General features: G+C 39.3%; 1 protein-coding gene across 1 annotated transcript; it reads left to right on the forward strand.

The window, feature by feature from the left end:
• The first annotated feature begins 1927 nt into the window (after positions 1–1927).
• Positions 1928–17962, forward strand: ifrd1 (interferon-related developmental regulator 1). The gene is made up of 12 exons (XM_073059464.1): positions 1928–2195; positions 8617–8739; positions 9436–9520; positions 10280–10404; positions 10715–10872; positions 10951–11001; positions 11087–11256; positions 11671–11779; positions 12669–12803; positions 14597–14725; positions 17190–17285; positions 17509–17962. Exons 1-12 carry the CDS (start codon positions 2153–2155, stop codon positions 17596–17598), a joined length of 1314 nt encoding a protein of 437 aa, XP_072915565.1. The 5' UTR covers positions 1928–2152; the 3' UTR covers positions 17599–17962.
• The last annotated feature ends 7256 nt before the right edge of the window (positions 17963–25218 follow it).

Consider the following 25218-nt stretch of genomic DNA (forward strand, 5'->3'; position numbering starts at 1 on the left):
GCTTATGATTTTGGTACCAATATGGACCCAGTAGGTGTTCCTCCCTTCCTGCTCAGGAATCTCAGCAGCTGGTCAGTGGTAAATCTTGCCCTGGGACTGGAGAGGTAACATAGCATCCTGGAGTTACATCCATGGCCACAGACATGCCTGTCTTCTCCAAGCTTTTGAAACTTCCCTCGCTTATTCTACACACAGACAGTTGAGTTAATGGCAATGCCACACTGCAGCCAACTGCATTCAGAATGGAAATCTGTTGGGAGAGTGAGGTTGACTCTGATTACCCGGTCCTTTTTTTTTTGCCATCATATGCTTAAATTGTGGTGCGGCCACCTCCCTAAATATGCTTTCCATTTTAGTTTCTACATTGTTATGTATAATCAGAATCAGGTTTATTATCACTGAAATATGCCATGAAGTTTGTTGTTTTGCAACAGCAATACAGTGGGGGATGTAAAATTTACTATAAGTTACAAAAATAAGTAGGTATTACAAAAGAGGAATTAGAAAATATTGTTCATGGTTTCATGGACAGTTCTGAAATCTGATGCCAGAAAGGAAGACGCTGTTTAAACATTAAATATGGGTCTTCAGGCTCCTGTACTTCCTCCCCATATGGTCTTACTTCTGTGTAACTCCTTGTTGCTGTCTGAGATTCTGCCAAAAGCAGTGGTGTTATTGGCAAATTTATAGATGTGTCTAGCCACACAGTTATGAGTATAGAGACAGTAGAACAGTGGGCTAAGGACACATCCTTGAGGTGTGCCTACATTAATTGTCAGAGAGGAGGAGTTACTATTACAGATCTATAATGACTGTGGTCTCCCAATGAGGATCCAGTTGCAGAAGTCCAAGTTTTGAAGGCAGTTGATTCATACAAAACACATAAGCTATTTTTTTTCTCTCAAATATAGTTTAAAAGTCATGGTCACTTGCTTCAGCGATCATTAACTGTTCATCATGGTTTGCATAAATGCCATTTTTAGTTTACTATTAATCTGTTTTCAAGCTTCTATTTGTGTAATACAAAAACTGCAGCATATGTTTAAAATTAGCTTTGTTACACTGGCTGGAACGAATGGGTGAGTAAGTAAGTAAAAATCTCACTGACTTGAATGGCTGAGATTCTTTAGTAAATCATTTTGACATTCAATTACAAAAATAACTCCTTGTAAAGACAGCTGGTATTTTTTTAGATGGTTAGATAGATACTTTATTGATCCCAAAGGAAATTACAGTATCACAGTAGCATTACAAGCGCACAGATATACAAACATTACAAGAGAAGTAAGAAAGAATAAAAAAATGTTTCCTCAGTCTGCAGAAGGGGGTCATCAATTCCCCGGCCCAATGGCCCACTTCTCTGGAGGAATGAAGTTGTCTTATTATTTTTCTTAACGATTAAACGATGTCAAGATTATTTTACTGGTGATTAATAAAATCTTAATTCAGAATTAAGTTTATTTCGTACCTTCTAATCCACATTACTGATAACTCAGTCCGGAGCATTTGATCTTTAGTAACGGGAACTCTGTTAATAGTTAACGTACTTTTTGCGAATACATTATTAGTTATACGAACAGCCGATATAGCTTTGCTCCACTTTGTACCATACTTCACTTGACATTATAGTTACCCAGCTTTAGAGAAATGTCTCCACGTTTTAATCTAATACGTTAAGTGGGCGAAAATCTGCAAATTACCCCCTTAATTTGTTGAGTCACGTACTACTATCGGGAGGTCAGCACAATGACACGACTCTCCCACGCTCGCCGCCACTCATTCCCATTCTCTTTTCCGCCAACGTGTCTCTGACGCCAACTGGCTGGCGGAGAATCACAGCCTTGCGCTGATTGGCTAAACCCGACATCGCCCCTCGCCCTGCGTTTTACGTGCGCCGTGCGTCACCACGGCCATATAAAAGGCGACGTGGCACTCTTACGCTGACTCTAGTTAATGCAGTGGTAAAATGAGTCGTTTTGGTTCGTCGTTGTCTACTGGGATTATTTATTATTTTTTATTGCCGTTTGGTGATTTACATCTGGTTCCTGAAAGACGTTACAGTAAAAAGTGTTCTTCAATCGGCTGATCGGTAATTCTGAGGGGATAGTAGCCGTCTGCAGCGTTTGCCATTCCCGGGGAAGGAATCGGGAAAATGCCGAAATCCAAGAAGCGGAACAACAAGGGAGGCGGTGGAGGTAAGAGCAGCGGAAGGGACATGTTGAGTAAGCGTGCTGGAGCAATGGGTTCTGGTCTTTGTAGTTCATTTTAAACGGTGCGCCGGTGTTAATTGGGAGGATGGGTGCGGTCGTACTACAACTCCCGGCGTGCCGAGCGGAGTCAGCAGGCGCCTGTCGAGTGGCGGGCAGACAATGGTGCGACCGGCGGCTATTCACCGCCTAACAGGCCACATGTGGGCCCACCCGGTCAAAGTGCCTGGCTCCACGGTGGCTGGACGCTGTATATATTCGGGTTAGGGCCCTGAGGCACGAACCTTGCTGATGTAAGCAAGGATGTGGCAATTGTAGGCGCTTTCAGGGCGGGTAATGGTTACTCCACATGGTAATGACTCTTCCCTAGGCACTTTCACTGGCGATCAGTCAGTTACAGCTAGTTTTAAACCCACATTTAATTCTTTTAAAATGACTACAGTTCATCAGGCGAATTCGACATGCCCCTGACTAGGCCAAGAGAGGGATAAAGTTACGACCTTAAGCTGAATGATGGGTTGATCAGGGTAAATAACATTGGCGTGGTTCAGGTGAAATTTTAACCAATTCTAATAAAATATTAACAAACATCTAATTTTTTTAATAAGTGAACGGAGTTTTGAAGTATTGTAAAGAAAAATTACTTTTTGCAAGGCAATCACAGATTGCTGAAAAATCTGCAGATGCTGGAAATTCAAGCAACACCTCCAGCATTTTGTGTGAATTGTTTTTTGCAATTGGTATTGAAATGAATGTTTCTCTTACTGAATTTCAATAAATCAGATTGCTTTGAACTCAACTTGTCATGTATTTGTTAGCTTTCTTTACCCATCCTTACAAGCCCTTGGGGAAAAGCAGGGCTAGTGTCCAACTGCTTACTCCGTGAAAATGTCTGAACCCCATTAAAGGTGTACAGATGTTTTTAAAATCGCCTGAAGGTAGACCTACACCAGCATTGAGTGAAATGTTCATAGTAAAGTGGAAGCATTCAACAACCTCGGCAGAAAGGAACATTATCTCAGAAGTAGTTTGATTTTTGAGGTTTGTAGTCGAAGAGAAGCAAGTTAGATAGATAGATACTTTATTCATCCCCATGGGGAAATTCAACAAAATGGTCCTTGAAAAGGCCTTTGGTAAGCAACTGTGCAGGTTATTAAAATTACAGTGTATAGTTGAAAGTAAAATACTTGCCATTGATTAAGTGTTAGAGGACAAAGTGCAAGTAGTAGGCAATATTAGGTTGGTGAAACTTTAATGAGTTGTGAGAATCAATGCTGGATGGACACATACAAACAAGCTGGATGAACTCAGCAGTTCGGGCAGCATCCGTTGAAATGAGCCGTCAGTGTTTCGGGCCGAGACCCTTCGTCAGGGCTGAAGAAGGAGGGGGCAGGGGCCTCAGAAAGAAGGTGGGTGGAGGGTGGAAAACCAATCAGAGGAAAGATCAAGGGGTGGGGGAGGGGAAGCAGGGAGGGGATAGACAGGAGAGGTGAAGAAAGAATCTAAGGGGAAAGCACTATGGGTAGTAGAAGAAGGCAGAATCATGAGAGAGGTGATAGGCAGCTAGAAGAGGAGGCAGAGGAAAGTGGGATGGGGGAAGGGAGAGGGAAGGAATTACCGGAAGTTGGAGAATTCGATGTTCATACCAAGGGGCTGGAGACTACCTAGACAGTATACTCCTCCAACCTGAGTTTGGCCTCATCATGGCAGTAGAGGAGGCCATATATGGACATATCTGAATGGGAATGTGAAGCAGAGTTGAAGTGGGTCGCAACCGGGAGATCCTGTCTGTTGTTGCGGACGGAGCGGAGGTGCTCGATGAAGTGGTCCCCCAATCTGCATCGGGCCTCACCGATGTAGAGGAGGCCGCGCGGATGCAATAGATTACTCCAACAGACTCACAAGTGAAGTGTTGCCTCACCTGGAAGGACTGTTTGGGGCCCTGAATGGTGATAAGAGAGGAGGTGTAGGGACAGGTGTAGCACTTGCGCTTACAGGGATAAGTACCAGGTGGGAGATCTGTGGGGAGGGACGTGTGGACCAGGCAGTCGCGGAGGGAAAGTTGTCCTTAGTGGTGGGGTCCTGTTGAAGGTGGCGGAAGTTGTGGAGGATAATATGCTGGATCCGGAGGCTGGTGGGGTGGTAGGTGAGGACAAGGGGAACACGGTTCCTGTTGTGGTGACGGGAGGATAGGGTGAGGGCCGAAGTGTGGGAAATGGAGAGGATGCGGGTGAGGGCATCTTTGATGACGGCAGAAAGGAAACCACGATTCTTAAAGAAGACATTTGGGATGTCCTGGAATGGAAAGCCTCATCCTGGGAACAGATGCAGCAGAGACGGAGGAACTGGGAATAGGGAATAGCATTTTTACATTTGGCAGGGTCTGAAGAGGTATAATCAAGGTAGTTATGGGAGTCAGTGGGTTTATAGAAGATGTCAGTGGACAGTCTATCTCCAGAGATGGAGACCGAGAGATGGAGAAAGGGGAGAGAAGTGTCCAAGATGTACCAAGTGAATTTGAGGGCTGGGTGAAAGTTAGAGGCAAAGTCAATGAAATTGACGAGCTCAGCATGGGTGCAGGAAGCAACACCAATGTAGTCGTCAGTGTAGCAAAGGAAAAGTTGGGGAGCAGTACCAGTATCGATTTGGAGCATAGACTATTCCACATAACCCATGAAGAGGCAGGCATAGCTGGGGCCCCTGTGAGTGCCCATAGCTACACCCTTGGTCTGAAGAAAGTGGGAAGAGCCAAAAGGGAAGTTATTAAGTGTGAGTATCAGTTCTGCCAACCAGAGGAGTGTGGTGGTGTTGGGGAACTGGTGAAGTCTATTGTCAAGAAAGGTCAAGGTCTATTGTCACGTTGACTGCTCATTTCAACGGATGCTGCCTGACCTGCTGAGTTCATCCAGCTTATTTGTATGTGTTGATTTGACCACAGCATCTGCAGTGTACTTTGTGTTTAATGCTGGATGACAACTGTTTAAAATTTTTATGGTTGACTGAGATGATGGGACCAAATGTGTATAAGGCAAGAGTAATGGTGGTACAAAGCTGGTGGCAGCATGGGTTGGAAGAAATACAAGAAGATTAAGTGGTCAAAATAACTAGGTAAGTATGTTGCCAATGGAAGATAATGCGGACAAATCAGTTTTTAAATTCTGAGATATTGAAGTGTTTGTGTTTAGACTAGGGTATCTTGGTGTTGCACAGATCACTGTGATGCTGCTATAAGTTTTTCCCTGTCAACGTGTTATTGCAAATGGTGATAATAAACAATGAAGTTAGCATGCAAGTAGAGTAGCCATTTGGAAGGGCAACTGTAGGTTGAGCTTTATTACAATTAATGTCTTATTGTAAGTAAGTACCTTGCAAAACTGGTACTGAATACAATGCAGAGTTCTAGTCTCCCTGCTGGAAGGAAATGTGCTATATGAGGACTCAAGTGTTATCAGGGTTCTTTCTTTTGAGAGCTGGACAAAAACTTTTCCACATGTCACAAATTAACTGTTTAGCAGCAAGGGTAAACAGGTGGGGGATAGAAATAACAGCTCACTCTGCCAGTCTCCAGAGATGGTCAGAACTAGAGTGCCAACAGAAGCCACAAAATTCCATCAGGACAAGTTTAATCAAGACACGGTTTAAACACTTATAGACAATAGGTGCAGAAGTAGACCATTCCGGTTGGCTGGTGGTGCGGTGAGATCAGCGCCAGGCTTGAAAATGGAGGTTCCCGAGTTCGATCCAGTTATAGACTGCTTCCGAGCACGCTCTCCATCTGTGCTGGGTTGACTTCGAGCTCGCAGTTCAACCTCGTAAAAAAAAACACTGCTACCTCCAGTTTAAATTCCCATGCAGAATATTGTGGAGGATCAAATACCCAAACCCAGCACAGCCCCCGCTTGTCCCATTTAACCTGTCTCAGTGCAATGGACTTTAGGATCCGGGGAATTCAGTGCGGTGGTCCTTGGGACCCAGCAGAGCTCGAGGCCCGCTGCCCGCAGCGTTTCTGTTCCATTTACGGGAAGCGATCGTGATTGAAAATAAAGTGGAAGTAGTAAAGCGTTTTGAAAGAGGTGAAACATCTGTTATTGGAAAAACATTAGGCTACAGTCGGTCAATGACTGGAACAATTTTAAAGGATAAAGTGAGAATAATGGAGCATGTGAAAGGCCCTGCCCTGATGAAAGCTACAATTATTACTAAGCAACGCAGTGGTTTAATTATTGGAATACATACGTTTAAGTGTTTTATATGCATAGAAAGGTATAATATATACTATATACTAAGACGAACATTTGACGCTAAATAATACCGGATGTACTTGTTTCGACTTGTGTACAAATCTGACTTAAAGACAGACTCAGGAACAGAACTCATTTGTAACCCAGGGACTGCCTGTACTTCATATTGAATACAAATGAGCCGGTGCTGGAAATAATATATATAAAAACACAGCTTGTGTACAGGCAGTGATGTTCATACAAACTACTGTACTACTTCTTGAGGCCAGATCAGTTCCTTTGCAAGTTGTTCCCTTGGTTTTATGGTGTAATGTCCTTCTGGTTTATGTGCTCATGTTTGGGACTGGAATTTGTTTTCTAACTTTAATTGGAGTTTGAGCAGAATTTATGAATCATTTGGGGCTTTGCTTTAAGAAGGTTTATGAAAGTTATCTTTGAAGAAATACTTGAAGGTGGAGATTATATTGGGATATGATCCTTGTCAGGTAGTTGATCATTTTGATAAGTAACAATTCCTTAATTTTGATATAGTTATGGATAAGGATAAGACTGGACCTTTTGTGGTAGGAGGAGGTAGTGTTTAGTTGGGGGTACACTAATTACAGTGCACAAACATGGGGGCAGTAGATTGGGAGAGGCTTCGGGTAAATCCACATCTGATGTGTTGGAGTCTTTTAAAGGCCAGCTGGTTAGAGATCAGGTTGAGTGTGTTCCTGTGTGGATGAAAGATGAGCATGGCAGTTTATACTTGTGCGTATAGGCTACGCCGTAGCCCTGGTTTTCACTTCTGCGTAGCTCTACGCCGTAGTGAGCATGCGTTGGTGTGCGCCAAAACGCTAGTTGGCCATGGGGTTTCTATGCCACTGTGAGTTACTTTGTGAGAGACATGGACGAGGAAATGCATGTCAAATGTTTCCACATGTCGGCAGGTAGATTTGACAATTTGGTTTATCTATTTTGCATCGGTGTACAGACATGTCGGAGAAGAAGCAACTGGCAATGCGTTGGAGGAAATGCGATGCTAGCAAGTGGACCAATTACAGTTGTTGCGGTCTGCATCGCTGCAACAAGTGAGGTACTTTTTTGGGGAGGTGCATGTCACCCTATAGCATAGGGTATGGTGTAGATGCGACACTCAAGTATAAATCAGTCCTTACGTTTCAGGCAGTTTAGATGACAATCATTTGAAGTTTAGTCGGGGGGGTTGAAATCTGAAGGCCTTGGGAATATGAGAAAGCAGGAAAAACTTGAGCATTAGAGGATTAAAGGGGGCTGCAGAATGTCTTTAGAAAGGAGGATTAAGTAGAACCCCGAAGCATTGTGCATAAGTACAAGAAAACCTGGGGAGGTGTTTCTGTAGGGAGCCATGGGAAGTTGGCAAGATCTTTAAATACTTAACATCTGTATTTTCCCTTGGATTGGTGTGTAAACTGCAAGCAGATTGAGTAAGTGGCCCTTTTCCCAAAGTGGAAATCTCAAACACTAGAGGGCAAAAGCTGGTGAGGGGAGGGGAATGCTTCGAGCAGATGTACAGGGCAAGTTGTGTTTTTTTTAGAAGACTGGTAGGCTTCTGGAATGCCCTGCTAGGGGGATGACAGAAGCGTATAAAATAGCAATGTTAAGGAGCATTTAGTTGACATGTGAATGAACTGGGATGATGGACCATGTGCAGACAAATGGATTAGTTTAGATTGGCAGCATTGCACAAATATGGTGGGCTTAAGGTTTCTGTTTGTGTTGTACTGCTTTATGTGACGCTTCTGCCCTAGGCTCACCTCAAACATTTCATGACCCAGAAAGTTATTTTAGCTACACTTTTTTAAGTGTTTAAGTACCAGGAATTGATGTCTGATTAAAATGGATTGGGACATTTCTGTTTAAGAAATGTTAATTTGCAAGAATTGAGGTTTTGTAATGGCATATGGGTTTTGTAATTTCTTGTAATCTGATACAATATTGTGTAGTTTGACTGGAAGACAGCAGCGTCTGAAAAAGGTCGCATTGAGTTTATTTGCTTTTAATAATGCAGGAAAATGGGTTTTCTGGTATTATGTTGGATAAAATTTGACTTGATGAAATTTATAAAAATGTAGTGTGTTTGTTTTTCTACCCAGCATCAACTGAAGTAGATGCAACAATTCTTGATCACTTCCATTTCCTCCTGACAGGTAGACAGCACCGAGCAGTGCAGCCATTCAGCGATGAAGATGCATCCATTGAAACCATGAGCCACTGCAGCAGTTTCAGTGATCCTACCAGCTTGGCTGATGATAGTACAGAAACGGATCAAAGTAAGGTGCCATTGAATTCTCACTAGTACGTCTATGAAACTCCTGTCTCTGTAGATTTTAAAATCTGGTAACTGGATTTTCTGGACCCTGAACACTCCTGTTTATTTTTTTTCTCAGAATGAGGTGTACATGAACTGACTAAATCCAGTCACAAGATTGGCAAAATTGCTTTATTAACTACCACCTGTGGAACAGGTTGTTAGGGCTACTGATTCACCCAAAGGAAAATAAGGATTTGAGACCTGCTTTCCTTGCATAGCATCACCTTGCATAATTTATGAACTCGTTATGTTAGGCCTGTAGTTTCCAAAGCTCTCCACCGCTAGGGGTTTACTTGTTTCTTGATCTTTGTCAATGACTGTTGCAATTATAACTGAGATGCTGACAATGTAACTTGCAGTTTGAAACAAAGTTTCAAATTAATAACTTGAACTAAATTTTTGAGCCAACTTAAAAAAAATTTAACCAGTTTTCTAATTTTGTATATTAACATTGGTCCACTTGGATCTCCTCCATTGAGAATGTGGAGGCAACCCCAGTGGGTCTCAAATTGTTTTGATTGAAAATTTTGCAGTTAACACAAAAGAGGCAATAATTGTAAAACATTGCGGCCATCTTACACATGCATTCAACATATTTGTCTAATGCAGATAATTTTTAAATGACCCAAATGACTAAACAGGTGATCTCTTTCAGCTGTTGAAGATCTTGATGAAGAAGCAAGCCAAGAGGATTATGACTATAAATTGAGAGGATTTATTGACAGCACTCTTGATAAAAGGTAATTCAGATCTATACTATACTGTCTATGCTTCAAAAACTGTTCTTTTGATAGACATTGTTTTATAACCATGATTTAGTCATCAATTTTGGAGTTGAAATAGATGTTACTCAGTAGTTCTTTTTTCCCCTTTATGCTGCAGAGGCACTTAAACATGAGCTGTATATTCATTATTGTGTTAGATGCCAATTGGATTTGCCAGGGAAGAAGTTGAAAAGAAATGGGCTTCTACTTTCTCCTCTTCTCTCTCTCTCTCTCTCTCTCTAACCCCCCCCCCCCATCTCCTGAATGAAGTTAGTGAGATTCAGTGGATACATTGCTGTGACACCATGACAAGGCCATAAGCAGAAGAGGAATAATTAATGAAGTATACCAGCTCTTAAGTTTCAACATCAAATTGTGGAGGGGTAAACATTATTTCCCCATATCTTCAAAAGACTTCTCTTTTTCTTTTAGACTATGAATGCCTTTCCAAACGATTACATTAAGTAGTACGACATTCAAATTTGTAATAGTCTAACATTTTGGATTATTGATAATTTTTGTCAGTTGATAAATACATGGTTTTCACTTGTGTCACGAAGATAACCTGTTACCTTTCTATTAAAAATTGTCAAATTATGGTGAAGTACATGAATTCTTTTTGTACAGCTGAGTTTGGTGGTACAAGTAGTATTTGTTAATGGAATGGGAATTGCTGATCTTGTTGGATGAATCTCTTTAAAAATATGTTTAACTAATGCATGTTTGCATCTACAGTGCAAAGGTCAGACTATCTGCTCTCGAAGGATTGAAATCTGCTTTCTCTTCCAAACTCCTTTATGACTTTATCCTCGAAAGAAGGGTGACTCTAACAGACAGTATTGAGCGCTGTCTGAAGAAAGGTACATTGGAGATCTTGTTTCCTCATTGCTTAAGCTAATCCCATCTTGATTGTTGATGATCTTGGAACAATAATGGTCTATTTGTTGAATGTGTTTGAATTTAGAATGCCAAGTCCAATTGTATTGCTTTGCTGAATTGTTCTGATATTGCTTGATTTTTGGTTTTGTATGTATTGATGCAATACATATGTTTCAATTAGTTTATTTAAATTTAGCTGTCCATATAATGTTAACTTGATGAACAATTTTTTTGAAACAACTGTTCTATAAATCAATTACCAGTCAGTTTTTTTCCTCTTTTCACAAAAAGGGAAAAGTGAAGAACAATGTGTTGCCGCCCAAGTTGCTTCTCTTCTTTGCATTCAGCTGGGATCTAGCATTGAAAGTGAAGAGGTCTTCAAAAGTCTGAGGCCCATTTTCAAGACCATCCTTACTGACAAATCAGTCTGTGTACAGTCACGGAGAGCTGTAGGTAGAGTTTGTTCTTAAAGATTTATTGAAATAATTGACTATTTTGATATTAACACAATTTTGCTTTGCTTCAAGTGTGCTACAAGTTTGGCTATTTGTTGCTACGTTGCAGCTGATGATATTGAGGTGAGCATGGTGATTATTTTAAGAATGAATGTAAATTCAGAACTGAAGTCTAAAACTAATAGTTTTCTCTTTTTTTAAAAAATAGGATCTGCATTTAACAATGACCTACCTTGAGAGCATCTTTACAGCATCTTACCAGAAGCAGGATAAGACAATTGGTGTCCAAACAACACAATTGGATATCACTACATTAGTAGCATGGACACTACTGATAACTATTTGTCCAGCTTCATTGATGAAGAAAGTATTTGAAATGTATGTATAGTTGATATGTCTTAATTGCTTTCTAGCAGAATGATTTTTGAAAGCTTTTTTTTGACTTGGATAACACACACTAGATTGGGGATACTAGCTTCTGGTTAATTGGTTAAAATCCATAAAATGTGGTTTTTTTGGATGTTTTAATTTGAATGATGCTAATGAGATTTGGGATTGTGATAGAATTGTTTTTATGCACTGAAATTGTAAATCTTGTAAGCCATTATTCTAAATTGTGGTTATATTTTAAATTGGAAGCTAATCTTCCAGCAAAACTGCTTTAACTGTTAAACTGTTTAAATCTTAAAGATTTAAAACATGACATTAATAATTTTATTATTGTCCATCTAGTTTGTGATACTTTTATTTCTAGTTTGTTGAAGATAATGCCTCATTTTATTTCCATTTCAGCCATTTGCCCAAACTTCCTTGTCTTCTTTCATGTGGTGACGTGGATATGAGAATTGCTGCTGGAGAGACAATGGCACTTTTATTTGAATTGGCCAGGGATATCTATGATGTAAGCAAGTGTTTTCTCTATCTCTTAGTCATCAACTATGGACTTTGGTAAAATAATTGGATTAACTAATACCTAAATCACTTAGTCTTAAGTGAAATAATCTTCAGGTGTTTGATTTTTTTTCCAAAGAATCATAAAAAGCTTGTAATATTGAAAGCCTATTATCCTATGGTGTTTTTGCTGGTCAGAGCTACCCTTTGTCATCTGCTTTTGTCATCTGTACAGGGCCCAGCAGGACAGAGCTGCTTGGTTACAATATTTGATGTTAGGGTGGGAGCCCCCACTTTCCTCGCAGGCAATGTGTTCTTGAATTGCTGGAAATCATGTGTGACACATCAAATGAGTTTCTGTGTGGACATAGGGAGAAAGCTTCCTTCTGATTAGATTCAAACCATGCTTATTAACAGGGAGTGGTCTGCCCAGAAACCATGTCATGCCCTGTTAGGTTGTGAGCCTAGTCCAAATTTTGGTCCCTATCTAGCATTGTATGAAAAGGTAATCTACTAGTGGGATTCGGTGTCATCATAGAATGGTGGGTGTGGGTCTTGTATGGATTGCAGTTTCAAAGAGCTGGAATGGCACAATTGGCTTTGGGCGTTTTGAATTATCCTTGCCTTAATGGACCATAAAATGTTGCCCTTCACTATCGTAATCTAAATGGCAGTGCCAGGAATTATGCATTCACTTCTAGTTCCCTCATTTGATACTCTGAATCAAAAAAGCTTTTTTTTAAAAAAAATCATTCAGTATGATGCAAAATCTTTCAAGAATAATTTTTTCTGTAGTTCATTGTGTATTGCTGTATAATAACTAAATCATTAAGTATTTATAACAGAAATGGTAGGGTCCTTACTGTAAGTCTTTCTAATGGTTGAATATCTCCATACAGGACTTTGAGTTTGAAGATATGGAGCTTCTTTGTTGCAAGTTGAAATGTCTGGCTACAGATAGTAACAAGTATCGAGCCAAAACAGACAGGAAGAAACAGCGGTCTGTATTTAGAGATGTCTTGAAGACTGTAGAGGTAATAATTCTGGAATTGTTAATGCAATTATTTTTCACGTGTAAATTTATTTTTCAAATGTTCATTTTCTGGCTTTGAAATTTCATCTTTCCACTCATGACAACTTTGGATTTCTCCTTAATTCAGCCTCCTTCCTTTAGTTTCTTATTCTGCAATAATAAAAATTTCTATAAACAAAGTAGAGGAAACCAGGATATGACTGTTTCTGAAATTAAGCTCATACTGGTGGAATTTCTAATTTGGGGCAGCAGAGGTTTTTTTTTGAGAATGCATTTCATAATCCTATACCACATGGTGCAGATTTCATACTTTGTCTGTTTTGTGACTTATCTTGTCCTGTGCTCTGACAATCACTACTTGTCAAATTTATAGTTTGAATTGGGTTGGTATTAGTGCTAGTTCTGTGATCAGCATCAATATTAAGAGACTCTATTTGTCTATCGTTATCTAGCACATTAAATAGTGCACAGTATCTACAGTAAAAGGTAATATTCTCACTAAATAGTTAAAATATTTCTTGTAATGTTCCATGTTTTTTCTGGAGTTTTGTCATTTTCTCATGGAATTTTAAGGAGTGAGTTAGAATTTGCTATTGAGGGTCATACTTACATGTACAAATTCCATAACAAATAATGAAAAGATATTCAGTTATTCAACAGTGGCAATAATGTTCTACCACTTCATAAAAATGGAATTTTACTGTCTTAATTTTCTGTATTTCCTTTGCATGAACTAGATGGAAAATTGATTGCATGCAAATATCAAATTTATTATCAAAGTCTCGGATACTAAAATTGAATTAATAAAAACATGGTATCTCATTTAGTTTAAATTTGAATTATTGGGGATTTTTAACTTGGTTTTCGTCTAACTTTCTATCTTCTCCATTCCACTTTGATTATTGAATTTGCCTTTATTTATATTATTCAACTTTTCTAATTTCACAATTATTTAATCTGATTTGGAAAGCATTTGGTTGGTGGTTCTTATTTTGCAATATTAAGTAAAATTCTCAGAATTTGCAAAAATCTATGGGGTTTGGACTTGCGTTTAAATTATTTGGCAGCAGAGAATTTGTTTTATTATTGAATGCAAGCACCAGGGTTCCTGAAATTAAAATTTACCAAAACTTTCTTTGTGGTAGTTAAGAGTTGGATGCTTTTCCAGTTGTTAAAAAGACATTTGTCAAAGAATGGTGCTGTACCAGAAATGATCTCAACAGTAGTGGAACGCATCCTTAAACACTTTAATAAAAATTTTCTAGTTGGGCACTAACCTAATTTCATGGGCTTACCAAGCGTATTAAATGGTGAAAGCTTTACAACTTGAATGCAATTATCCGCTGCAGAGTGCTTTTCAATGGATTATCTAACAATATTAGCGCTGAATTAACTTTTGTGCTTCCTATCCGGTAACCATAGTAAACAAATAGCATGTACATATTTCCAAGCTGTTATTTTGTTAGAAGTAAATGTCATTGGACGCTGAGTATTTTTACAGGTGGAAACTTAAAGAAAACTGCTGTCTATGTAAAAGTAATCTCCCCACAAAATGTTCACATTTTGGTAACATCCTGGTTATCTCTATTATAATCAGTGACTAACTACTTTCGCACTTGATGTCTGTCTTATACAGATAATGTAAATGCTCAATTAAGCTGACTAAGTTCCTGCCCTATGTATTTTCTGAAAATTCTGAACTTAAAACTGGGAATTTGCCATGCACGTCTACGTTACAACCTCCCAAAATGTTGCAAGTTGTTTCAATTTATTTATTTTTTTTGTTTTTTATAGGATGGGGACTTTGATCCTGAAACTATTACATTTGGTCCAGAATGCATGTATATTGATACATGGGTGAAAAGACGTACATATGAAACCTTCAAAGAGCTACTTGCATCTGGTGTAAGATTCCATCTACAGGTTAGCAGGTTTCAAATGAGCAAAGATATAACTTGTAATTGCAAACGAGAAAATCTTCAGATGCTGGAGATCAAAATAATGCACACAAAATGCTGGAGGAACTGGGCAGGCCAGGCAGTATCAATGGAAAACAGTAAACAGTCGATTAGTGAAGGGTCTCTGTCCAAAATGTGGACTGTTTACTCTTTTTCTGTAAATGCTGCCTGGCCTGTTGAGTTCCTCTAGAATTTTGTGTGTGTTAACTTATAATTGCATTGTTTTTAGGACAGCCAATTTTTTTTTTTGGGAGTATGCACGGTAGCCACTTTGCACAAATAAACATAAATGGAGTTTTTTTCCTTTTTAAATTTGCATGTTGCAAACTTGAACACAGAGATTAGACAGTTGATAGGCAATTACTGCAGGAAAATGCTGAAGTGCAATGGACTTCCTGAGTTAAAAGACAAAATCTGCAGTGCCTGCTACTGTAGGCTTTTACCACAGAAATTGTTTTTAAGGATGAAAATACTGGGTGGTTTGATAACTGAAATTGATTTTTCTAGCACTTCCCTCCATATTACTGAAATGTTGTTCAGACACCAGAAACTGGTCGTGGCATAATTCAAACATGAGCTCCAGTACTGCAGCTTTTGAGTGCAAATTGCTCAGTTTTAGTTTTGAATAAACCTGAGTAAAGTGAGTAGATGTCTATATAATGAAACAATATTTCTGCATTTTATTTACCTTTTGGAGCACAAATAGGAGGCACTTATATATAAAATTAATGGAGGTGTAAGAATTGTGTGCAGTAGGTTGGGTGTATTTGGAATCGGCCCTCCTTATCCGCAGGGGTATTGGTTCCGGGACCCCCCCGCGGATACCAAAATTCGCAGATGCTCAAGTCCCTTATTTAACATGTATCAGTGCAGTCGGTGGTCTTTAGGACCCAGTGGAACCCCGGACTTTATTTAACATGTCTCCGTGCAGAGGACAATAGGACCTGGCGGCAGGCTCTGAATCCGCAGTATTTCTGTTCACAAAAATAATCACGATTGCAATTGAAAATAAGGTGGAAAAATTAAAGCAATTGGAAAGAGGTGAAACGTCATCGGTCATTGGAAAAGCGTTAGGCTACAGTCGGTCAACGATCGGAACAATTTTAATGGAGCATGTGAAAGGCCCCGATGAAAGCTACTAAGCAATGCAGTGGTTAAATTATTGAAATGCGTATGTTTCTTAAATGTTTTATTGGCATAGAAAGGTAAAATATGTACTATATACTAAGAAGAACGTTTGACTAACTGACGCAAAATAATATCGGATGTACTTGTTCCGACCTCAATTCCGACTTAAAGACGAACTCGGGAACGGAACTCATTCATAACCCGGGGACTGCCTGTACTTTTAAGTCATTTCTAGATTACTTATAATACCTAATACAATGTAAATGCTATGTAAATAGTTGTTATACTGTATTGTTTAGGGAATAATGACAAGAAAAAATAGTCTGTACATGCTCAAACAATGAGTGCTGGAGAGAGAACTTCCGGGTTTTCCCGATCCACGGTTGGTTGAATCTGCAGATAAGGAGGGCCAACTGTATATTGTTCATCCAGTCTTTAGTTATTAAATTGCCTTTTTTAAAAATAATAATTGGCAGAAATTCAGCTCATTACTGCAACCTTTTAAAGTAAAAAAAATGAATCTCAAAGACAAAAAAACTGATGTATGGTTCTTGGTTTTAAAAAAAAAAAGGCAGCTATTTAATCCCCTCCATAGATACTGCCTGATCTGAGTACCTCCAACTTTTTGTGTATTACTCTGCCATTGCTTCGAGCGGTATATTCCATGTATCATTCTTTTTAACTAAAATTGATTCTCCTTGTCTCTGCATGTCTGACATCGGGAAACTGACTAGCTATTTGAGCTTGGCAGAAGTCCATAGTAATTCTTAATGACCTTTCTGTTAAACTATTGCAGGAAGCCATGCAAGGGAAGATGAAAAATTGCTTTTGACCCGTTTAGAGAAGGAAGATGTTAAGTATGCAGCTTGACTGCACAGTTAAGATAGGAATGGAATTGTGGAAGTTATGGACTTTGGACTATGACCAGAGTTGAAGTCCTTCTAATTGCAAATGAAATGGCACAGATGTGACATTCTTTTCAAAGCATTATGACTCAGCACTTTGAGCTGTTTTAGAACTCAATTGACTGCATATTTGTATAGTTTGAGTCAAAGTTGTATAGTTTCTGTCTGAACCTCTTATTTTTGGAGTTCATAGAACTGGGGAAGGATGTGCTGGCTTTTTAAGCATACTAGAATTTTTTGCTGCTGTATTCATTCACTAGATGTATCATGTGTTTGGAGCTGTTTTACGAGAACGAATGGAATGTAGATATACTTGAATTGCTGCAGTACAGATTATAAGAATTGTTCTTGGGTCGAACCATTTTGGAATAATTAACAGCTACTTCTCTTTAACAGGCTAATGAATTTGTGCGCAGTGTCTTTGAATTGGGACCTCCACTCTTGCTTGATGCTGCTACTCTTAAAGCAACCAAGACTTCTCGAGTTGAACGGGTAAGGCCAGGTCTTAATATGAGAAGACAAACAATTAATGTTCTTTGGGGAAATGGAAATTGCGAGGTCAGCATTTGAGTGGAAGGTGGTGTGCAAATTTTCTAATCATATTGCTGGGATCAGTGTAATAATTTGATATTGAACAATACTACTTATGCAGTGTTGACTGTTTTTAAAGCTAACAATTACAGGCTTTACAGCTCTTTTATTTGCTGTTTTTCAGCACTTTTACAACTCTGCTATTTGCAAGGCTAGAACGAAGGCCAGGAACAAATTCCGTGACAAGAGAGCAGACATTGGAGAATATATATAAATTCCTGCCAAATTCAAAAAGTGTTTATCTGTGAGCGGTGTGTAGCTATTATACTTGATCTGTTTGTGTAGCAAATGGGAGAGAATCAATCTTTCCCCCGTCCCTTTTTAAGTATTTATCTGGTCATAATAATTTTCCAATTACTTCTAACTATCTACCCAGATCTGGGTTTATTTATTTTGTAAATTTGCACAGCTTAATGATGCTACTTAATTGTATGTGATTTTAATTGACGTAGGTAAATATCTGTAACTCATTTACTGTTGGTACTGTATAATGCTACAATTAGTTTCATGTCCAAATGTAATAGCTAATGTTTGTTCTAATCAATTTTTGCAATAAATTGGGGAATTTGGCTCTGGAAGTGTGCAGTTATTGGAATCCGTGTGTTAATGTTTTAAAACGCTTGTGTAGAAAATGACATGCCATGCAGGACATGTCTTGGAACAAAGATAGTGTGTGGAGCAAGAATTGCAGCAGAGCAGTAGGATTAAACATTTTACTGAGTCATGTTAGTAACAGTACATGCTGTGCAGCTTGGCGTGTAGCAGGTGTGCTTGCAGACGATTGTGCAGTGAATCAATTGGATCACGTGCACTTGCCATATTCTCGCAAACAAACTAATATGGTGCAAAAGGTATCCTCTTTATTTCATTTCAGAATAAAGCAAAATTCTATTTACATGGTCTTGGAAACAAATTAACCTAACTTGTCCTCAATATGAAGTGTACTGTCTTCCTATGGAGGAGAATGGTAGCTGCAATAGTAAATCTGTGGCTTGCACGTCACCTTTCATACTGCTTTTGCTCCCAGCCTGGGATCCATAGACACTTCGGTCTGTAGCAGTCCATGGCATAAAGGTTGGGAAGCCTGCTCTAGTGGCAATAAATGACAGCAAAATCTCAGCAATAGGCTCTTCTGGCCCAACGAGCCACATTGCCCAGCAACCCACCCACCTATTTAACCCCAGCCTAATCGCAGAATAATAATAATATAACCTGTTGTCTTTGGACTGTGGGAGGAAACAGGAACACCAGAGGAAACCCACACAGTTATAGGGAGAGCATGCAAACTCTGAACTCTGGAATGCCCAAGCTGTAATAGCATCATGCAAACCTCTAAGCTACCATGGTGCCCCAAAATGGATGGGCAAATTCTTGACAATGGAGACTAAAACTTCTCTAAGAATCTGTCTGTCTAGACCTCTTCAGTTTTGCTTCTTTCTCCAGGTACTAGGTTGGCTAGTCACACTAATGTGAACTAGCTAGCTGCTTCATCAGGATCCTCTGGAGCATTAGCACTTTTAAGGGAAGATGCATTTTACTTGAGCAGATAGTACCAAGTATTCTACAGGTGGAAAAGTGCATAAACAATTTAGAACACAGTTAAAGCATAGAATAGTACGCACAGTACAGGCTCTTTGGCCCACAGTGATGTGCCAACCCTTAAACCCTGCCTCCATATATCCCCTCACCTTAAATTCCAATGTAATTCTCTTTGTATGAGCAAAATCCATAGTAATTGGTACTGAGCACTGTGGAACTTCATTGACAGCTTTCCAGTTGTAAATATATCTGTCAATCTTAAGCCCTTGATTCTTGTGACTGAGCCAATTTGACTACTGAAACCCCTGAGATTAGCTTATGTGGGGTCTTAACTGAAGTCTTGTCAAATCTACTTAGACCAGATCAAATATACTGCAGTCATTGATTTACCTTGATGACCTCCAGTTTGATCAATAGTTAGACCGTGCCAAATATGACTAGTCTGTCTTTCTAAGTGAAAATGAATACTATTTTAGAATTGATTCCTATAATTTGCTTACTGAAAGTAAACTATTTGGAATTATTTGGTGTTTCCCTTTCTCCCTTTGTAAGTGACGGTTAGCATTTCTCCTGCACCAGGAAGGAGTGAAATGAACATCTAATATTACCTGCCTTGTTTCTTTCAACAACAGTTAATTGTTCACCTTCAAATACGCTAAACCCCTTTCTGTTTGCCACAACCAATATTTCACAATAGTTCACATGATCTAGCAACATCATTCCTCTTTTTGTGCACACATTTGCAAAGTGCTCATTCTGAATTTTACCAGCTCTGCTTCCAGACAGATTGGAATAATTTATTACTGATGTTATGTGTGTTTATATAAAAAAAAACTTTTAGCAATGACAATTTATAAATTACAAATGGTGTCAACAAAAATAATGAGGTTGGGTTCATGGAATATTGAGAAATCTAATGGCAAAAGTGAAGAGGCTATTCTGTTTTTTTTTCCCAGCTTCGGCTAAGAAGCTGAAAAGCTTTTCATTCCTGAATAGGTCCAACACCTTACTTTCTTGTGTATTTTATGTTCAAAGCATTGATGGACTAACATTTCACACACCGTTTATGCCTTTTCCTTGCTTTCTTCATTTGCTTTCTACTTTCACCCTATCACTATTCTTCTAAGCTTTGTTACAACATTTAAAAAGAACAAGATTATTAGTTAAATTACAACATGGTTGTTGTATCTTCTAGTTATTTGGGTTGTTTTCTGGAGAGCTTTTACAAAACTTGATAATCATGTTTCATAGTAATGAAAGACTCTAGCATCCTTTACCTCAAGCACTTACTGTCTCATGAACTGTTCATTTTTCCTGAAATGTTTGATTCCAAACTGCTTTAGCTGTGAAAACATGATTTGGAAGTCTGTATCAAAGTTATGAGGGACATATGTTAACATAGTAAACTACCCTTCATTCTTAACCATATAAAGACGTCAGTCTGATCAGTCTTACATATACATGGTGTTGGCCTTTAACGATTGCTTAGAATGGGTAGGCAACCTATGGCCTGTGGGGTTTTCTAGCATGCGTTATTTATTAATTTGAGGCAAAATATAACTAAATGTATTTAAATGGATAATTCCCATATGTTTTTTTATGGCATTAATTTGGCCCACCGTCCACTCATTAATACACGACCCGGCCCACAGAGGCAAAAAGGTTGCCGAGCCCTGGCTTAGAATCTATTCTTAAGCCCCTTATACTTGTCATCAATCTCAATATCAACCAAAAAGTGCACTGATGATATTCAGCTCTATCTCATCTTGATGACAATATTTCTGTTTTGTCAAATTATGTCACTACACAGTGCAGAAATGCTAAAAGTGCAGTCCAGTCATGTAATCAAAAACACCAAAGACTTGTCCATGTCCCTGTGCAATTCTCTCCCCTCCAGTTAATGGTATTTGGCTGAAAGTGAACCTGACTGCTTGTACCATAGGTGTTGTAGTTTACATTCACTGCATATTCAAGTCTGCATCCTTTCACAATTAACTCTGCTTCTCTCCAACCCTGCCTCAACTAATCGGTGCTGAAGCACACGTTTATTACCATCAACTTGAACTTTCCATTGATTTTCTATTAGGTTCTTCCACTCTACCTAAATGTGCTTAAAGGCTTGCTGTTCAATCCATCACTTGTGTCAATCTCTGTTCCACATAGCCTTGTGCTTGGTGATCTCCTTTGGCTTCCAGTCAGTTGTGCTGCAATTTTAAATGATCCCTTGGGGTTTCATCCCTTACTGATCTGTAATCTCCTTCAGTGGTATAATCTGGAATTTTTTCCTCATCCAATAACTGTTGCATTAAAGGTGCTATATTAATCGTACATTGCATTTAATGAGCTAATCTGGGGTGCAAATACCATGAATACTTTATTGAATTAAAACAATATGCAATTTTTCAGCAACAGAGTTGTATATGTCACTAGAGGTGAGAAGTGAGAGAACTAATGAAGAAAGTAATTTTGCACGCTGTTGCTTTTAAACAAAAAGAAATCTTTCTTAAGTTTTAACTTCGATTGCCAAATGCACTTGAAGTAGAAGCTCCAGACCACTGTGATCCCGTTGAACAGTCAGCACGTGGATCAATTGGTGGGAACAAAGCTTTAGACTTTGGTTGTCTCCTGTACTGCATATGAAAATTTTCATTGGTATATGCAGTTGATTCTTACAATCTTAGTGTTTGGGAATATCCTCCCACATTCCCCTTCCATACTGCTTTTACATATTGACAGATGCAACATAAAGAATTGTATTCCCTCTTGTAGTGAGATGTAAGAAAAATTCTAATTTTTAAAAAATCTAGATTCCATTTGATTGGGGCACAGCGGGATCAGTATGTTTTGGACCAATGAAGCGGCTGCCCCAATTAGCTGCAGTTTCATGGAAGTAGTTTAAAAAGGTATAAAAAAAGACAAACTGAGTAGCAAATTATGTATGTGAATTAAATACAGAACAAATTAGAGCACTACCAATACTACCGTACTATAAAACTATGTTAGTTCCTAATAGTTAGCAAAGGAAGTGTACTCCAAATCTTAATGTTCATTGTAATATTCAAGATGATTGCCAATACCTTCAAATTCTTCATACTAGTACTAAATTGTTAAAGTAATGAACACAAAATGCAGGCCAGGCAGCACCTATGGAAAAAGTACAGTTGGCTTTATGGGCTGAGACCCTTCAGAAGGACTGGAGAAATAAAGATGATGGAGAAACACAAGGTGATAGGTAAAACTGGGAGTGGGAGGAGTAAAGAGCTGGGAAGTTGATTGGTGAAAGAGATACAGGGCTAGAGAAGGGGGGGGGAGTCTGATAGGAGAGGACAAAAGGCTATGGAAGAAAGAAAAGAGGAGAGGGGGACCAGAGGTAGGTGGTGGGCAGGCAAGGAGATAAGGTGAGAGAGGGAAAAGGGGATGGGGAATGTGAAAAGCCTCATTTTCACCAACTTCCTAGCTCTTCATTCCTCCCCCATCCGGTTTCATCTACCGCCTTGTGTTTCTCTCCCCTTCCCCCCACTTTTCAAATTTACTCGTTTTTTTCCCAGTGCTGCAGAAGGGTCTTGTCCGGAACCGTCGACTGTACATTTTTCCTTAGATGCTGCCTGGCCTACTGAATCCCTCCAGTATTTTGTGTGTGTTGCTTGGATTTCCAGCATCTGCAGATTTTCTCTTGTTCGTTAGAGTAATGAAATCATTTTGTTTTCAGTCCTAGCCGTTTCTGGCATCGCTGCTTGAAACCACAGTGAGCAAAACAATTATGAATTGTCTTAGTGATTATTTCTCGCCAACTATAGTGAGAAAAATACTGCTTTTTGATCACTAACACATGCAACTGATGCTTTTTTTAAAAAAAACTTCGCTCTAATGGTATAGTTTCTAACGACCAAAAAAGTGCACATGACTGATGCTAGTTAGAAACTGTTCAGCAACAGTCTCGTGTCTCAATCACCCAGCGTAGTGTCACAAATAAATGAAGAGACGTCCAGTTTTTGTTCTTTAGGTGTTGTCCCAAATAAGCAGCTGCCCTGATTAACTGGTGGCCCAGTTAAATAGAATTCACTGTATAACATTTGTGCTGCATGGAGAATTTTTGCCATAAATACTCTTTGCTGATTTAGCATTAGACCAGACACAATGAATGAGAGAAAATCCAGTTTAACTGTTCTAGGTACCCTCTGTAATTTCATTGACGTTTGTAAGTGATACGCCACAAGCATTTGCTGCCCAAAAGGTGTGTATACCAAACAAACTGCAACTATATTCATTCTCAGCTGATCCAAAAGTACTAAATTTGTATCATAATGCAAAAAAATCATTATTTGGGGATTCCACCTTTTGTGCTTAACTTCTTTTTAATTTTCTTATCCATAGCACTATAGTTTTTCTTTTATGTCTTATTATTTCCTGCTTTCTCGGTGAACTGTGAATCCAGACAATAGAGGGATTAGGTTAATGATGGGACACACAAATTGGTAGTTTAACAGGCTGCAATTACCATGTGTTATTTCACACAATTAAGTGACTAATTGGAGAGACTTTCATCCCCTGGAGAAACTGAAGTACATGGGAACTTTTGATCCACGAAACAAACAAAAAGTTTTCCACTCACAGTGCCTCTATAAGAGGATTCAACACTCCTTTGGGACAGGATAGCTTCTTCATTTTTCACCTCCATAGCATACACCCATAACAATACCTGACACTGGACACAAGTTACACTCAAAACAAGCTCCAATGTTTTCCATGTGAGAAGTGCACAACCCTTTTCAGAGGTAGATGATCTATAAACAACACCAAATTAGCTAAAGGGAAGTGTGATTAGTGTTGATATTTGCTTTGCATTTTAAATAAAGGCTGGCCAAGCATTTGGTCTCCTGTGGCGCTGGGTGAACACAGTGAATGCTCTATGCCAATCCTTCCACTAAAACACCAAGTGATAATTGTCCTGGTGACACACAGTTCTGAACTTTGATTTAAATGCTTTAACATTGAGTGGCAGGATCCCACGTTATTGCTAACATATCATCCAAGCAACAATATACAGAATGAGTAAGATGTGAGTGTGGATTTTGGCAGATTTGGTGATAGATACAGCCCTCTTGTCACATCTACCACTGGAGTCCAGGTGCAAAGCTCAGTCTTGCTAGGATTTCCTGTCATCGCAGTAAAGAACTGACTCTCAGATTTTGCATCAGTCAGACCCCATTGATTCTATGATGATCAGACTTGTAGATTACGAGGCAAAGAGGAGGCTGTTATTTTGTTTTCTGTGTTTTTCCCTATTTAAAATTTTTTTATATCTTAACATTATTGAAAATTATATACTATTATTTAAAATATCAATTTTTAATATTTACATCAATTTTAACTGATTTCAAAAATTAAATCATAAGTTTGATGACATCTTTTACAAAATGCAAAGCCCCGACCTCAAATTTGCCTTCTCACAAGCATTTCAAGGACAGGACCTCTCATGCCCCTTGGGTGTCTCTGGAGACCAATTTAAAGTCAAACTGCTTCTTAAGGCAAAGAAAGGTTCAGTTCCCAAACATTTGCAGGATCATCTCCAATGCAGCTACTCAGTAGACTGACCTGGAGTGTTTGACAGGAGTAGTGCCAGGTGCACCTCCCCAGTACTCAGATTCAGTGTAGGACAACATTCAACAATTCCCAAATGTAACAGGCAGGTATAACAACATCTTGGTTCATCCATTGTTGTCAATGAAGACCTCGACACCACGGTGGCGTCGAGACTAGCACGTGATTTGGATTTAAGTGAGGGAGAGTTGTGCAGCGTTCAATTCCCATCTGGATCCAGTGGCAAGACATGAGTCGAGATGGCTGGAGATGGGACTAGGCGCAGTGGATGACCAGGACGTTTTCTGTGTCTTCTTGTGCTCTATGCGTTCCACGACGCTTGCAGAGACCGTCTTCTTGACTGTTGGACCTACCATTGGTCTCATCCACTCAATCCGCCGGAGTCTGTCTTCAAATGCAGAGATAGACAACTCCCTATCTCACCGAGGGTTTGAGACATGTCGGCTACCCTCACCTGGTCTAGCTGGCTTGTCGAAGTCGTTGCCTGGAGTGTGGCCGCTGTCGCATGCAAACAGCTATGGGGAGCCACAGATGAGATCTGAGTGCCAGGTGGGGACCAAAGGTGGACAAACTGCCTTGAAAAGGACGCAAACACGAGGAAATCTGCAGATGCTGGAAATTCAAAAACACACACAAAATGCTGGTGGAACACAGCAGTGCATCTATAAGGAGAAGCACTGTCAACGTTTCGGGC

The sequence above is a fragment of the Hemitrygon akajei genome, chromosome 10 (assembly GCF_048418815.1).
Source record: "Hemitrygon akajei chromosome 10, sHemAka1.3, whole genome shotgun sequence".
In the NCBI taxonomy this organism is placed as follows: domain Eukaryota; kingdom Metazoa; phylum Chordata; class Chondrichthyes; order Myliobatiformes; family Dasyatidae; genus Hemitrygon; species Hemitrygon akajei.